Source organism: Leptonotus elevatus, chromosome 12, assembly GCF_054856555.1.
Source record: "Leptonotus elevatus isolate MCC_2025b chromosome 12, RoL_Lele_1.0, whole genome shotgun sequence".
Taxonomy (NCBI): Eukaryota; Metazoa; Chordata; class Actinopteri; order Syngnathiformes; family Syngnathidae; genus Leptonotus; species Leptonotus elevatus.
Window position 1 is genome coordinate 18,122,470 of NC_141250.1, and position 16,127 is coordinate 18,138,596.

The following is a 16,127-nucleotide window of genomic DNA, read 5'->3' on the forward strand; positions in this document are numbered from 1 at the left end:
CACAGTGTGAGGACTTTAATACACTTTTGTTGAAAGTTTACAGTAAGTAGTTTGCATAGCGTGTACATATATTGTACAATGCTGCCATCTCTCGGCCGAATAAGGTACCGGTTGCAGAATTGTGGCAAAACGAAACTTACACTTTTACTTTCGTTTTGTCCAAAAAGAAACACTTGAACCGGATCCTCTTTTAGGGTGAGAAGCTAACTATGGCGGCTGATGGGGTCGACTTAATTATCAGTGAGACTCTTATCGAAAGTTTTCGGCCGAGGCTCCGGACGTACATCGTGGTGGTGCCTGTTCTGGACCATCTTCACTTCCTCCAACCCGAGCAGAAGGAACGTGTCCGACAAAGGGCCAGGACCGACGGTAACTCGGCGGCCGTGGACTTGCTGCTCGACCTCATCCTGCGCAAGCCGCACCCGGAGGGCTGGTTCCAGGCCTTCGTGGACGCCTTGTGACGACTACTGCATGCGAATGGTTGACATCCTGGTGCCCAGTCTGGTGGACATGGACACGAAACAGGTGTGCACGTACTGTTTTTCAAGTAAGCTCATCACCAAGGATGACCAAGACAAAGTGAGTACATTTTGTATTTTTATTTTATGGTGTAGATGCCGCGGACTTCCGGGTTTCATACATCAGTGTTCCAACACTCGCCACCCAAATGCGCGCTCTCGCCGCTGAGCGCAGGGCGTCATAGCTCTCTGAAATGCTTCTGACAACTGAGAGAGACACATTACACACTCGCACCCTTCGACGCGCAACCCAGGGGCACAAAGGCGGAAGCGCAAGAACTGGGACGCGGCCACACACACGTCGCAAACAGGAAACTAAAACAAAGCAGATGTGTGGAAGTCGGAAGTCCCGCCTCCTCCGTGGCAAATAGTTGTGTCCAAATTCACAAGACTGAGTCCTCCGAAGGCCGAATTTGTCGGCTGCATGACGTCACTCCTGGCGCGACTCGACAACGCGTACAAACTTACACGTGAATGGAGTGTCGGTCAATGCGCTACCGACAAGCAGCATTGACAATCCATTCATATGTAAGTCTGTGCGTGCTGTCGAGTCGCGCCGGCAGTGACGTCATGCAGTCGACAAATTCGGCCTTCGGAGGACTCAGCCTTGTGAATTTGGACACAAGCAGAAAAAGAAAACGGGGGGGGGGGGGAAACAGCGAATTTCAGTCATGACCACAAGATGGCAGACAACAACGCCATCTTCATTGATGTTCATCCTCCAGATCCTTCACTTAGCAGACAACCAAGGATCCAGAGATGCAGCTCGTGAACTTCTGAAAACAATCGTCAGGTGTCCACCTGGATGGTACTCTGAATTTGTCCAAATTCTGCTTGTCACTGAACACAAGAAATTGTACGAACTAATGGGAGGCTTTGACTGCCCCGGCTGCGATACCACAGGTAACCACTAGGAGTGCACACACATCACCCAATACTGTACAGCAAACCGTGAAGAAAGAAGCGCCCAACCTCTAAAATTGGTTGTAATTGAGTTTAAACTATCATTTAAAAATTTTTTTTAAATCATTTCAAATTTACAGTTGAATTAAAAGGAAAAAAATCTGATTAGTTGAATTAGCGAGGAGTGAACCATAACCATGCGAATGATGAATGTCTTCAGAAACATTTTAATGTGACTTTTATCTTCCCTTAGCAAAAAATAAAACGACAAGTAGTGACCCGGTGAAGGAGAGTCCAGATGTCCAGAAATGTCAGCGTTTGGATCACGAGGACACTGATGAAGATGACACCCCAGGTAGCACTCTTTAAAACTCATTCTTCAAGTCCAAGAAGATTCATTTTTATATAAATATTTTAAAAAAAAATATGACAGAAGTATAATCAGTATGTAATCTCAAAATGTGTCGGATGTTGCAGAATAACTTTCCAACTCGCGTCTGTTATGTCGTCTCCTCAGACCTGTACCAAGGTGAATGTTCAGGTGAAGACGCTGCACAACAGTTAAGCGGCAGTTTAGCACCAGGTGGGAACAATTTGCACTCACTCGCTTGACTGCAAGATTTTTTCATTTTTAAAGGCTGTTTATGTTTGCCACAAACACATTCAAGCAAAATCAAAGCAGCTAAGAATGTCAATTGGATTTGAGAACAGTTAACCGATGAACACTTTTTTTTAGGACATCTGAACGTCCCGTCCCGGTGGTCTCTGCTACTAGCAAATAATGTGTTTCATGTGTGTAAGCGATGAAGCACACAGAGGTTAAAGAAGGCGGAGCATAGTCAGCGTGTCAAATGAAAAGCATATGTTGGCTCAATATCGGTAGATTACTGCGCAATGGAAGATTCTTTGATATATTATTGCTGCCAATATCATGCCTTCACTTTTTAGTCACAAAATGTTGGGGATAGTGTGGACTTTCAGATGAAATTTCAAGATGAACCTAAGAAAGGGGTTGATGGAAAACCTAAAAACCTGAACATAATTTGATCTTCTACAAACATGTTTTTTCTGTACACAGAAAATTTGGCAGTGTAAATTCAACACATACAAAGTAAAATTTAATGCTTAAAAAGTGTCTATATTGGTCCACACAAAACAATACGTTTGGGCAAAAAAATAAAAAATATATGTATTTGTTTACACTGAAATGGAGTTAAATCAACTCTGATCAGTGTTGATTTTACACTGCATCACTCCATATAGTGTTGTATTTTTTAACCCTCAAAACAAGTCATTAACACTCGAAATGTTAATAATAATAATAAATCACATCTCTTCTGATCTAACACTAATAATATTTATCTCTGAAAATGATCCAATTCCACTTCAGGAGTTCAAATCAACTCCCAAATATTTTCCGAAACTTCTGAAATTTTAACTCATTCACTGCCATTGCCGCCTAATTTTTAATAATCTTTTGTTTTGTTTTTTAATCACGAGTTAACGAGTGAAGTCACGCGATTAATTACAATTAATTTTAATCACCTGACGGCCCTAATTTTTAATGATCTTTTCTTCTTTAAAAATAAATAAATCGATTTTGAACAAGAATTAAAAATTACAGACGTCAGGCGATTAGAATTTGTAATTGTAATTAATCGCATGGTTTCACTAGTTAACTCACGATTAATCACAAATGTTATATCTGTTCTAATTGTACAATAAAACAATTCTAGGTTTTCATACTCTTGTTAACAAAAGTGGAAAAAAATGTTAAACTAATAGAAATAGTTACAATGATTTTTTGACGTTTATAGCCGTCAATGGCAGTGAATGAATTAAAAAGAAAAGATTAAAAAATTGGAGCATCAGGCGATTAAAATCGTAATCGTAATTAATCGCATGACTTAAATAGTTAACTCACGATTAATCACAAATGTTATATCTGTTCTAAATGTACAATAAAAAAATCTAGGTTTTAATACTCTTTAACAAAAGTGGAAACAAAAATTAAACTAATAGAAATAGTTACAATACATTTTTTTGACGTCTATAGCCGTCAATGGCAGTGAATGAGTTTAACACTCCAATTTTTGCTGTGTCATTTTGTTGCGCAACTTGATCTCTGAATGGACAAGTTCAATAAGACTCAATATCCGAAAAGACCTCTTGATCAGTGTTCACATTTTACCGAGCGCCCAACCGATTTATTCGCCCAACATTATCGCTATTCAGCTCATTTTTTGCTGATTTTTGCCAACGTTTTTTACACCTTTTTTTTTTAAACATATAAAAAAAACATAAAAAACATGTCTCACTGTTCTAAGGTTACTTAGACCTGTTCTTAGCCGGTCTAAAGAATAGTCTACTTTATGCCCCGCAAATTGGCAGCTGCCATACAAACTCATTGTCTTGGTTGCTTTCGAACCATCTGACTGCATGGCAACATTCTCAAACTGTGATGACGTCATACACTCCCGACCGACTCCATTAATCACATGCAGATGGGAAGCTTTGCAGAAAAATGCGCTGCCTCACATTTGCCGGAACATTTGAGGCGCTTGCGTCCAACGACTTCTTATGCGGAATTGTGGAAGCCTTCGCATTTGTGCTCAGGCAACATCTGTTCCACACATTGACATGCTTTGGTGCACATCAAAGAAGGTGTATATGGACAAGTGGTGCGTCTCAGGAGGGATCCATATTTGACCTCCACGCAATGCTTTCATTTCGTATAGTACAGTGATTCCAAAACACACTGTGCAGGAATAGAAATTATTATAATGGCAGTTTGGTCTCCCCAAATCAGATTTTTTTTTTACTACATTTCTCAATGAAATGTAATTTTAAAGAAACATTACAGTGATCAGTTTCTTAATACCCCCCCCCCCCCAAAAAAAAAGATTATATCTAAACTGCACTTTCACAGCATCTACCTTTAACTTTTTCAAAATAATATTTTGTCACATTTTCTCCTGTTTGCAAAATTAAAAGACTCTTTAAAGTGAAAACGGAAATTTGTTTATACATACAGTGTTAGAAGATACTTGACCAAGTACTATATAGTACTCAATTGCGTAGCTATTAGGGGTGGGAATCTTTGAATGTCTCACGATCCGATTCCGATTTTTGGACCTGCGATTCTATTTAGAATCGATTTTCGATTAAGAACGATTTTTGATTCGAAATGATTTGATTGACAATGATTTTTGCTTCAATCTATAGATGTGCAAGGAATTGTAATGATCTACTCCAGTCTGACTCGCTAATGCTACTCGCGGCACTTTTATCACTCAAAAGAATGACTCCACACTGCAAAAAACTTTTATTGGAATAACTTGATCGTGACTTTTTCCTTCTACTCTCTAATGTGGCTACAAATTAACAGTGTATTAGACTGCGTGGAACCACACTGCCCTCAGTTGCCAAACCGGGTACAACATGAACAGCGCTCCAAATAAAGGCACACACACAGACAAAGGCAAGACAGTATAAAATAATTTCAATAAAATCGATTGTGGGACATTTTAAATTGATCCTGAATCGTACCAAATAAGAATCGCGATTCTTATGAGATTCCATTTTTTTTGGGCACACCCCTAGTAGCTATAGTTAATTTTTTCAGATTTTAGGGGTGTGGCTAAGCTGGAGCCCCTTGAATCGTCCCCCCCACACACACTGTATTACACTTTATTGTGAAACAGCTAGCTAGCTATTCCTACACCTCATAAATGCGTCTTCCCTTAGTCCGCTGCAGTGATTATTTCGTAGACGAAAAAGAAAAGAACCACTTAGAAAGTCTTCATTGTTCACTGAACTTTATTTAATATTCAAAAATGTTTACATTCATTGTGCAGCTGTAACAATTAAGCTCAAGTAATGATGCACTTTTTCTTTTTTTTTAGATGAAAACTAAGTTATTGTCAGTTCAACATGTTTCATTGAAACAATAAAGAAACCATTGTTAAATGTTAAACTGCAGTTACAAATAGGTGTGTTATAATTTTACGGATAAGAGTTGAAATGTATGCTGAAGGAAAACTTCCACCAAATTGTCATTTTAGTTGACAAAAATTGCTCTTTATTTTCTTGGACTAAAATTGGATTAAATCTAATACAATCAGATGGCTAAATTGTGACAAAAACTTAATTTTAATCAAAAGTCTAGAACTAAAACTAAATAAAAATAGTTATTGTCAAAATTAACACTGGTCCGCTGGTGTAGAGCGCCTCGTTGTCAGCCATGTTTAGCAGACATCATGGAGAGAAAGCGGTAAAGTGAGGTAAAAACAAATATATATATACCAGTACATTTCAAGTCTGTGGTGACAACCAACATGCTGGTGTGGCCGCTTTTAGAGCGCCTCGTTGTTGCGGCATGAAAAAGCCCACGGTGAGATAAATTCCAAGCATCGACGGCTTAAATTTTTGGGCGGCTCAAACATGTGCTGGCAAGAAAGATGCCTGATGAAGTATGATCCATTTTTTTTAGGTCATAGAATTGCTGATTGATTTGTTGACAGCTGTGTTACGCGCGCCATTTTAAACATGAAATAACTGATTTGAATCATTCCAATTTGGCAAGCATGCAAAACAAAACATGCGTGTTTTTTTCCTGAGCAATCGTCACGATTGTTAATTGTGCTTTGAACAGAACTGCCCGACCCGGGCCCGGCCGCCCAAGCTGATATTGTTCTCCGAGACTATCAGGCGGACGTGGCGACACCTGCCCTGGAGGGGAAAAACATTATCATTTGCCTCCCGACCGGAAGTGGGAAAACCAGGGTGGCGGTTCATGTTACCCGCGAGCATCTGAAGCACAGGCGGGCGGAGGGGAAAGCCGGCAAAGTGATCATCCTGGTGAACATGGTATGAAAATATTGTACAATATGGTTGAATGTGTGAAGTGAAGTATCCGATATTCCGTTGACATCTTTACAACGTGATACCATTGACCCACTTTCTCTTCCTCTTCTATCCAAACGAAAACATTCAATCTTCCATTCAGTGCGCACATGTGGGTCAGCTGACCACAAATGACATGCCGTAAGGTTTCCCTGCACGCTTTTCCCGTCTGGCGCGTGTGGGAAGTGTTGTACTTTGGGGGGGGGGGAAGAAAAAAAAAAGAAAATCCCTACTTACTCCATTTCAGACGAAATCGCTCAGAAACCAGCTGGGGAATTGTGTTTGTGTTGAAATGTGAAACATCTTCATTTTTGGGTTTTAAGATTCTCGTTGAACCTTGAATGAAAAGGGCCTTTTTTTGTCGGCGGTCCGCAGGTTCCTCTGGTGGAGCAGCATTATGCCACGGAGTTCCATCCCTTTCTGAAGCACGCGTACAGAGTGGAACGAGTGAGTGGAAAATCCGAGCTCAAGATCACTTTCGCAGAGCTCGTGAAGAAAAACGACGTCATCATTTGCACAGCCCAGATTCTGGAAAATTACTTGGAGAGGTCGTCGGTCGCGGGAGAGGACGAGGGAGTGCATCTGAAGGGTAGGATTTGAAACTGCTGTCCAATAAGCTCGTGAGGAATTGCGCAATTTCAATCCCAAAGTAGGATTGCGAGGCAGCTGTGCAACAAACTAGAAAGCCAATGTATGTCACTTTAGTAATAACAATAATGTGATACGATTTGTCCAACAAAACGATGACAGCATCTTTGGAATGATAACAAATGTTACACCTTACTGTTGGGCGAGCTGCTTGGAAAAGTTCACGAAGCTATTTTACATTGAATGTAGCTTCGCTACGCTGATGCTACCGACCAGACAAATGTAGCTAGCTAGCTAGCTAAGCGACAACAAAATGAGTAGTTAAACTACATCGAAGCTACTAAAATGAAAAAACTATATATACATTTGGCTATAAATGAACACTGAATTTTAACATCTTTGAAAAGTTGTGCTCTAGCTAGTGCTACGTTAGCCGTTGGTGTTCACGAAGTCATGAGGTTTTTCTTCGCTGGCAATTGTTGTGTTCATTTTAGGACATAAATGAATGCATGTCCTTAAATCTGTACCGGATGTCTTGAAGGTTGACACGATCTTCTTTTCAGAATTGCACTGTAAACACCAGAACGTATGTTTTCACAGCGTCGTTGTAAGTAGCATGGATTTGTTAGCATATAGCCAAAGTGCACCTCTGTCCCCTTTTGCGGCCATTTGTATCCAGCCGTACACGTTTCATAATCCATAAATGTAACCTTTGTAAACACGACCGCTATGTTATCACACTTTGATACGAAAAAGAGCAACGCTATGACGCCGCTAATGAGAAAATGTGCGACTTGCCCAAAACTGTACTATTAGACAAGATGTCGCGTAAAGGCCCCACGAAGCCTTTGAATCAATTTACAATTGAGTTTGTAACGCGTTCCTTTGTCTCATTCATCTTATTACAGCAAAGTTGATTGGTACAAAACAGAATTTGATCCGCTACATTCAGTAACACATTTATTTCTTCATTTCTAACATTTAAGTGCAAAAATGGACATAACCACCCAGAGGACGCAAAACCTCCCCCACGACGATACCTGACAGGATCTTGTCAAAGTCTTCCGGCTTTTGTTGGCACTCAGCAGTCCAAGGTGGAATAACCACCTAAGTGGAACATATGCTGTTTGGCGAAACGCCTGAAAGCTTGTGCTCTTCTATTTCTTTGTTTATTTTTAATCTTTTTTTTTTTTTCCTCTCCTGCTGGTATCCACTTCCCTCGCCTGTTCAAGCCAACAGCGTGTGGCTGACGAAATTCACATGAGAACATCTATCACCTACAAAACATCAAGCCCGCCGCTCTTTGTTTCCTCCGGGGATATGTTTGCATCACAATGCTTACTTGTTGACATGATTCCATTTTAAATATAGCGACAGGCAGAGGGGGAGAGATGTTTTGTTTTTTTCCAATGGAAATTAAAACTAATAATGCAAATTCTGTCACTGATAGGCAATTCGTTTTTCTTCCTGGTATCTATTATTTCCAAACATGAAAATTGTCTTTTGCATTCTGAATGCAATCATTTATCTGTTTTTTTTGCTGTTGTCTTATATTCCCAGATATCACCCTGATTATAATAGACGAGTGCCATCACACTAAGAAGGGTGACGTTTACAACCGAGTGATGATGCGTTACTTGAACCAAAAGAAACTAAACAAGATGCTGAAGAAAATGCAGAAGGAGACGGTGCCGCTACCTCAGATCCTGGGGATGACTGCCTCACTCGGGGTCGGCGACGCCACGCAGCTGATTAAAGCAAAGAAAAACATTTTGCAGGTAAGGACGACAACAAAAATTGGTGTCACCCCAAAAAATTCAATGAACAAAAAAAACAAAACTTTTTTGTTTAGTTGATCTCAAATTTCAACAAGATATGCACAAACTACATTTAAATGTTTATTTTCCCTGGAATCTAAGTGAAAATAATTGTCTTGTAAAATTTATATACAACAGATAACTTGAGAGAAGTGTTGTTAAAAACCCTGCCGAATTTGAATGACAAAAAATAAAAAAATAAATGCCCGGTATATAAAATGAGGCTTGAAAATCATCATCTTTGTCTCTGCTCCCAAATGTTGTACCACATACCGCTGAAAAAAAGTTAGTTCATCTAAAAAAGTTACTTTAGCTAGCAACGCCTAGCTAAGCAAAGCCTCCGTTGGATGGAATAAATCCCGTTGGGCCTCATGGGGCTTTCCACATCATGACAAGTGGCGCTAGCTTACTAGCTAACTTGCTAGCTTACTAGCTAGCTTACTAGCTAGCTTACTAGCTTATGTTAGAGTAGAGAATATTTATATTCTACTCTTTGCGTGTTCAATTAACTGAATGGTGAGATTCTGGTGAAGAAGTCCCTTTGCAAAGGTATCAAAAGCTTTTGATGACAACAATTGAACTCACTCAAACAGTGGTCTGTTCAGATTGTGTGTCCCTTTCTCCTCCGGCACATCATTATTTATTGAAAAGTGGGTGAATACGAAAAGTCTCCTCCCATCAGCCCACAGTACATTTGTTTACAACTCAGTGAATACAAGAAAATCCCTCTCTCCTCCCTCAGCAAGTTCCCATAGGTATAAATCAGATTAGAGAAAAACAATAATACAAAGCCTGTGCCTCCCCTCTTCCGACCGGCTGAGACCGGTACTAGACTAAACTCCCTTCAAGATAGCAGTGGAAGAACTTGTTGCCCTTCTCATGAGTGTGAGACAGATAATAATACAATACTATTCATTGAGCTACACAGCTATAACTAAATCCAAAACGGCTAAAATATAAATTTAAACTGAAAAACAATGTTAATAACTCATCACTTGTTAGCTAGCAAGCTAGCTAGCTTGCTAGCTAACAGGCTTTGCGGTCCTCTCAGCCACCGAACAGGCAGCAGGCTCGTCCGCAGCTTCACCTTCTGGCTTTGGAATTGAAATGGAACAACAATGTTTGATAGTTCAACAGCGCAAGAGAAGAATACTTACATTAACCCGTTTTCCATATCATAAATTTGTGTGGGGTGTCAAAAGGGCAAAAAATGACATGAAGCCAATTTCGCTATTATAATAACTCGAATGGGTGCAAACTAGCACACAGGAATGCTCTTTTGAGCCATCCAGTGTTTATTGGAAAAGTAGACCTCATATTAGATTTACTTATTTTTTGGTAGATAAAGCACTCACATTTTTCTGTCCATTTTACATGGATGAGGCTAACTAAATTAATTTGCTGATTTATACGATGAAGTCTTCCATATGGATTGGTAAAATGTAATTTAGTTTATTTCTACATTAAAAAAAAAAAAGTAACATTTTTGTGAGATGTGCAGATTTGTTTTCATAATTCTTCCAAGATATGCAAAATATTATGCAAGTTTTGTGTGACTTAAGATTTTTTTTTTTTATCCAGAAAACCGGTTTAATTCAAACGTGTAACTTACAAACTTCAGACGTTCTTGTCCTGTGCTTTGTCCATCGAGCTGTTTCTAATGTTCCACCTTTCACATGTGCAGCCATAAAGTGTCTCACTGACATACCAGTCAAAACTGAAAACACCTTTTTGGCTTATGTTGGTGCAAAATAGTGCTGTCAGATAGCATCAATCAAAAGGATTTACACTCCAACACGATGATTCTTTTGTAGATTTGTGCCAACTTGGATGCTTCTGAAATCCGGACCGGGAATCTTGGCCATTATAGCAACGAGCCAGACAAAAAGATTGTTCTTGTTCAAGACAAAAAAAAGGTTTGTTAGCAAAATTCATTTTGTTGTGTAATTAATTAATTCACTGCCATTGACGGCTATAGACGTCAAAAATTCATTTGAACTATTTCTATTTATTATTTTTTTATCCACTTTTGTTAACAAGAGTATGAAAACAAAAGTTGGGGAAAAAATGATTGTACATTTAGACCAGATATAACATTTGTAATTAATCATGATTTAACTATTGAAGTCATGCGATTAATTACAATTAATTGTAATCGCCTGACAACCTAATTTTTAATAATCTTTTCTTTTCTTTTCTTTTCTTTTTTTAAAGAAAAAAGAAAAGAAAAAAATCAGAAAAAAAAAATGTTAAAAATTAGGGCGATTGTAATTAATCGCATGACTTCAATAGTTAACTCGTGATTAATCACAAATTTTATATCTGGTATAAAATTCAAATGTAAAAAAAAAAAAATCCTACTTTTGTTTTCATACTCTTGTTAACAAAAGTGGAAACAAATGTTAAACTAATAGAAATAGTTCAAATGAATTTTGGACGTCTATAACCGTCAATGGCAGTGAACGAATTAAGAGCGTAATGTTTGCGCCATACCACATAAATTTTACAGAACCCGTTTGGTGATGTCATCAAGAATATCATGAACGCTATTCAAATTTACGCCAAGCTGAGCCCCACTTGTGAACTCGGCTCTCAGACTTATGAACAGTGGGTGGTTCAGCACGAGCAACAAGGTGAGCAACTCTCCATCTTTTTTTCTCTCTCTTTTCTCTTTTTGTTTTTCCTTCTGCACTCTCTCCGGTAACGCCGTGACTCCTTTTTAGCCGCGAAAGAAGAAGCTCAGGACGTGCGGATTTGCGTGGAGCACCTTCGACGATACAACGACGCGCTGATAGTCAGCAACACCATTCGCATGCGCGATGCCTTCAATTTCCTGGAAAAAAAACACGAGGAGGAGTTGAAGAGTAAAACCAGCCCTGACGAGGAACACGTCATAAACATTACAGACGCTGAGCGACACCTCTTCAATTTATTTCAAGGTATCAGAGGAATGTTGCTGCAGTGTAACAAAGAAGGTCCCATCATAAAATGACACAAAGTTGAGATTTCACTCATTCGCTGCCATTGACGACTATAGACGTTAAAGGGGAAGTCCACCATAAACATTTCTAGACAATAACATATGTGACCTCGCTAGTTTAAACATGACATTCTGATTAATATTGCATTTGTGGAATATGAGTTGTGTAGCTTCAGAAAATAGGTGAGCTGCGATTGGTCGTGGCAACTGTGATGTCATCTACAGTCGACAAAGTGGCAAAATAAATAAAAACAGCTGGATTTTGCTGCTTAACTCATATTCCGCTAACGCATATTTAACCAGAATACCATATTTAGACTAGTGGGGGGGCTGCATAGAACACATAGTCAAGAATTTTTGGGGGGGTTGGCTTCACCCTCTACACACGCTACTGAGTGTTTATATGTAAACTGTTTGTTACAGACAACAAGGAGGAGCTTGAGAAGCTTTCTGAGAACCAATCGTATGAAAACGACAGCTTGTCAAAGCTACAAACAAATGTTCTGCAGCAGTTCACCACCAGGGAAGAGGCCAGGGGGATCATTTTCACCGAAATGCGTCAAAGTGCCATCGCTCTCAGTCACTGGATTCAGGAGAACCCCAAGTTTGCCGACGTCGGCGTCAAAGTGTCCTATGTCATCGGAGGCGGAGACCAGAGTGTTGTCAAACCAATGACCCCCGTGAGAATGCGTTACGTCGCGCAATGTGAGCACCGCGCCAATCCTGTTGATTTGTACCTATTTTGTGTTCAATTAATTAGTCCGAGCAGAAGGACGTGTTGAACAAATTCCGCAGCGGCGCTGTCAACTTGCTGATTGGCACCTCAGTGGTGCAGGAAGGTTTGGACGTACCGGCGTGCAACTTTATCATCTGCTACGGCCTTATGACCAATGAGATTGCGATGATACAGGTTAGTGGTCTCACCACGTAGAGCTAGGGAGCTGTGGGGTTCCCCAAGGGTCAATCTTGGGACACCTATTGTTCAAGATGTACATGCTTTCCAATTGGCCGGCTAATACGCTGCTATAAAGTGCTGCTATAAAAATATTAGGGATGTCAGGCGATTAACTTTTTTTAATCGTAATTAATCGCATGACTGAATAGTATTATGATTAATCGCAAATTTTTATATCTGTTTTAAATGTACAATAAAATATTTTTGGGTTTAGTTTTCATACTCTTGTTAACATAAAAGTGGGAAAAAATGGTAATGGTGAAAGTGAAAAAAAATCATTTTATATATATATATATATATATATATATATATATATTTATTTATTTATTTGTGTGTGTACACAGTTGCCTTGAGAAAGCTCCAATTGTTGTTTATCACCTTCTGCAGGCTCGAGGCAGAGCTCGAGCTCAGGACAGCATTTACATCGTGATTGAGGTGAAAGGCTCCAGGGTGACCGAGAAGGAAAGTGTCAATGAGTACCGCGTGAAGTTAATGACCAAAGCAATTGCCGGAATCCAAGCATTAGATCCTGCGGAATATAACAAACAGGTACAGATGTCTCCTTTAAACTAATTTGTAGTTCCCCGACATCGCGATGAGATACGTTTTTTGTTTGTTTTTTTTCCACTGTAGATTGAAGAATTTCAAATGCAGGCAATTTATGAGGATCGGGTAAAAATGACAAAGAACATAAGAAAGTCTGAGCTTCCGTCAGAGGTGAAGTTAAGTTGCCGAAATTGCACCAAGTTTGTCTGCACCGGTGATGACATCCAGATCATCGAAGGCATGCACCACGTCAACGTTTCACCACAGTTTAGGTAGAAATTGGTGTGAAATTGTAAATGATCCTGAAGTGGTTGCTAGGCATGAGCGGATATTCTGATTGTAAGATCGCCGTGAGCAAATATATCGCACTATTATGGTATTAAAATTACAGCACTAATAAGAGCAGCATTTTCCCCATTGAAAACATTTATTTAGAATATTATTCAAATTATATTTGTATGTAATATTTAATGAAGATATTAAATATATTGATTTAGAATATTTAGTACAGAAGAAATATGTTAACCTTCAGTGTCCCATAATTGGTGAGCTATTTTTTAGAACACACCCGTGGGCTACTCGTGTTGTCCTTCCGCTGGCACCTTTTAATTAATATATATATATATTTTTTTTTTTAGAACAATCACATTCATCAGAGCAAAATGGCATCTGGGTTTTACAGTATCTTGTCTTGCTCGCTCCCTCCACCGAAAAGAAGGGGCGGGAATTAATTGGAGTCAATTAACTTCACATCGGCGACACGTACTCAACTCTGCAAGCAGCCAATCATATTGCTTGGACGCTCCGTCAACAAAAAAAGAGTGGTGACGGCCTGTGTTAGCGTTTAGCGAAACCTCGACTTTATAAAACCGGTAATCGGCTCATGCCTACTGGCTGCATAGTGGAATATTTTCCATAACTTCAAAAGACAAAAACTTAAAAATATATATATATTTAAGAGCTCACTGAGATGACCTCGATATGTGTACAATTTCCTTACAGAGAACTTTTCCTGGAGAAAGAAAACCCTTCGATTCAGGAACGACTTCTTGACTATGAAACGAATAGCTTTATCGCATGCAAGAACTGTGGAGAGGTAAAATCTATTTGACTTTTTTTTCCTGTTTGAAATTGTGTTTTTGGTTCCGTAAGCAGACTTGAAGAAAGCGTGTTTTATTTGAGGCGCTCTCGCGCAAGTGTTTTGAATTCCTGAGAAGCCATTCATTATTTAAGATGTGTTGAATAACTAAGTGGAATTTGTTAGAAGATTATACATTTTAGAAATGTCATCTCTGCTCGTTAAAATGTATTTATTTACATTTATGCAGAAAAAAAAATATGCCACTGAAGTGAAAACCATTGAAAAACTTAAAAAATTGCTACAATATGAGTTTGTAGTGCAGTTGAGTTTTGCATTTATCCACCAGATGGTGCTATTTTTCCCCATTCCAAGCATGCAGCAACATTTGACACCTTTTTACCAAATCCTACTCTGCGTTATGAACAAATTCAAATAATAAAGCGTTATTAACTCATTCACTGCCATTGACGGCTATAGACGTAACAAATTCATTTGAACTATTTCTATTAGTTTAACATTTTTTTCTACTTTTGTTAACAAGAGTATTTATTTAGAACAGATATCAAATTTGTGATTAATTGTGAGTTAACTAGTGAAGTCATGCGATTAATTACGATGAAAATTTTTAATCGCCTGACGCCCCAAATTTTTTATTATCTTTGAGTCGCGCCAAGCGATTACATTTTTTAATTGTAATTAACCACATGAGTTCAATAGTTAACTCACGATTAATCACACATTTTATATCTGTTCTAAATGTACAATTGAAAAAAATTCTAGGTTTTCATACTCATGTTAACAAAAGTGGAAAAAAAAATTTAACTAATAGAAATTGTTCAAATGAATTTTTGACGTCTATAGCCGTCAATGGCAGTGAATGAGTTAAAAAAATAATAATCTGACTCAAGCAGCTCAGAAAACTCCCATCCAACCCTGTGTTGCAGAAATGGGGTCCGATGATGATGTTCCGAGGAATCAAGTGCCCCTGCCTGCATGTGAGGAGCTTTGTGGTGACAATCAAAGAAGACAAGTTCAGCAAATACACCAAGTGGCGGGAGATCCCCACCAAGTTGCAGGCATTCGACTATATCGAGCACGCCAGCAACTTGGTTCAGGATTCAGATGACGGAGAGGCTTGAAGTCAACTGCAACAGTTTGCACCTTTTTAGTCACGAATCAATACACCATCCATTATATTCTTCCTCATGTTTTTTTTTTTTCCATCTAAGAAACTCGGGGGGGGGGGGGGGCTAAGTTAGAAGTTAGTAAAAATCATTAGTCATTGTTATTTATCGTGTTTCTCTGACGGGAAAACAAATTCCTGGTGTGTTCTTACATAATTGGCCAACAATTGTCATTCTCAAACCCACATTAGAAGACTATGGCTGTAATTTGAGAGGCTGCTTGACTGCTGAAGATATAGTAAAACCCCATCCATCGCAGAAACTCTAGTTTGGTGTAACTCCCGTTTATTGGGGATGTAATTACACGCTTGACCACTAGATGGCAGCACACACATTGCCTCGAGTCGTTTACAATTCAAAAGAAGAGCAGGAAGTTGTAGTTTTATCAGAACAGGTCATCCTGTCTTCTTCCAAATCACTGAATGCCTTTCTTGGTGAAAATGAAATGTGTTCGAGTCTGCCTGGCAACAGGTGAACACAATCTAAGGTAAAATTGGATTTGAGATGAAAAGGTTAAAGCCTCTGGTTGAATTTGCGTCTTCAAGATGTGTTTTTCCACATCTTAGTGTATGAAATAAAACAAATCTTCACATTTTGTTAAGAAAGTAACAGAAATATTTACTACATACTGTGGACGAGTATGTCCGTGG

At 39.0% G+C, this 16,127-nt stretch overlaps 1 protein-coding gene across 1 annotated transcript; it reads left to right on the forward strand.

Annotated features, from left to right (window-relative positions):
- Nucleotides 1-153: 153 nt before the first annotated feature.
- On the forward strand, nucleotides 154-15,520 carry ifih1 (interferon induced with helicase C domain 1). The gene is given in 17 exon segments (XM_086091254.1): nucleotides 154-457; nucleotides 459-579; nucleotides 1,244-1,421; nucleotides 1,675-1,776; nucleotides 1,939-2,004; nucleotides 6,076-6,290; nucleotides 6,702-6,915; nucleotides 8,475-8,692; nucleotides 10,546-10,647; nucleotides 11,241-11,364; nucleotides 11,455-11,670; nucleotides 12,135-12,391; nucleotides 12,472-12,621; nucleotides 13,054-13,215; nucleotides 13,300-13,484; nucleotides 14,215-14,308; nucleotides 15,238-15,520. Coding segments are annotated over 17 exon segments (2,847 nt in total). The 5' UTR covers nucleotides 154-209; the 3' UTR covers nucleotides 15,433-15,520.
- The last annotated feature ends 607 nt before the right edge of the window (nucleotides 15,521-16,127 follow it).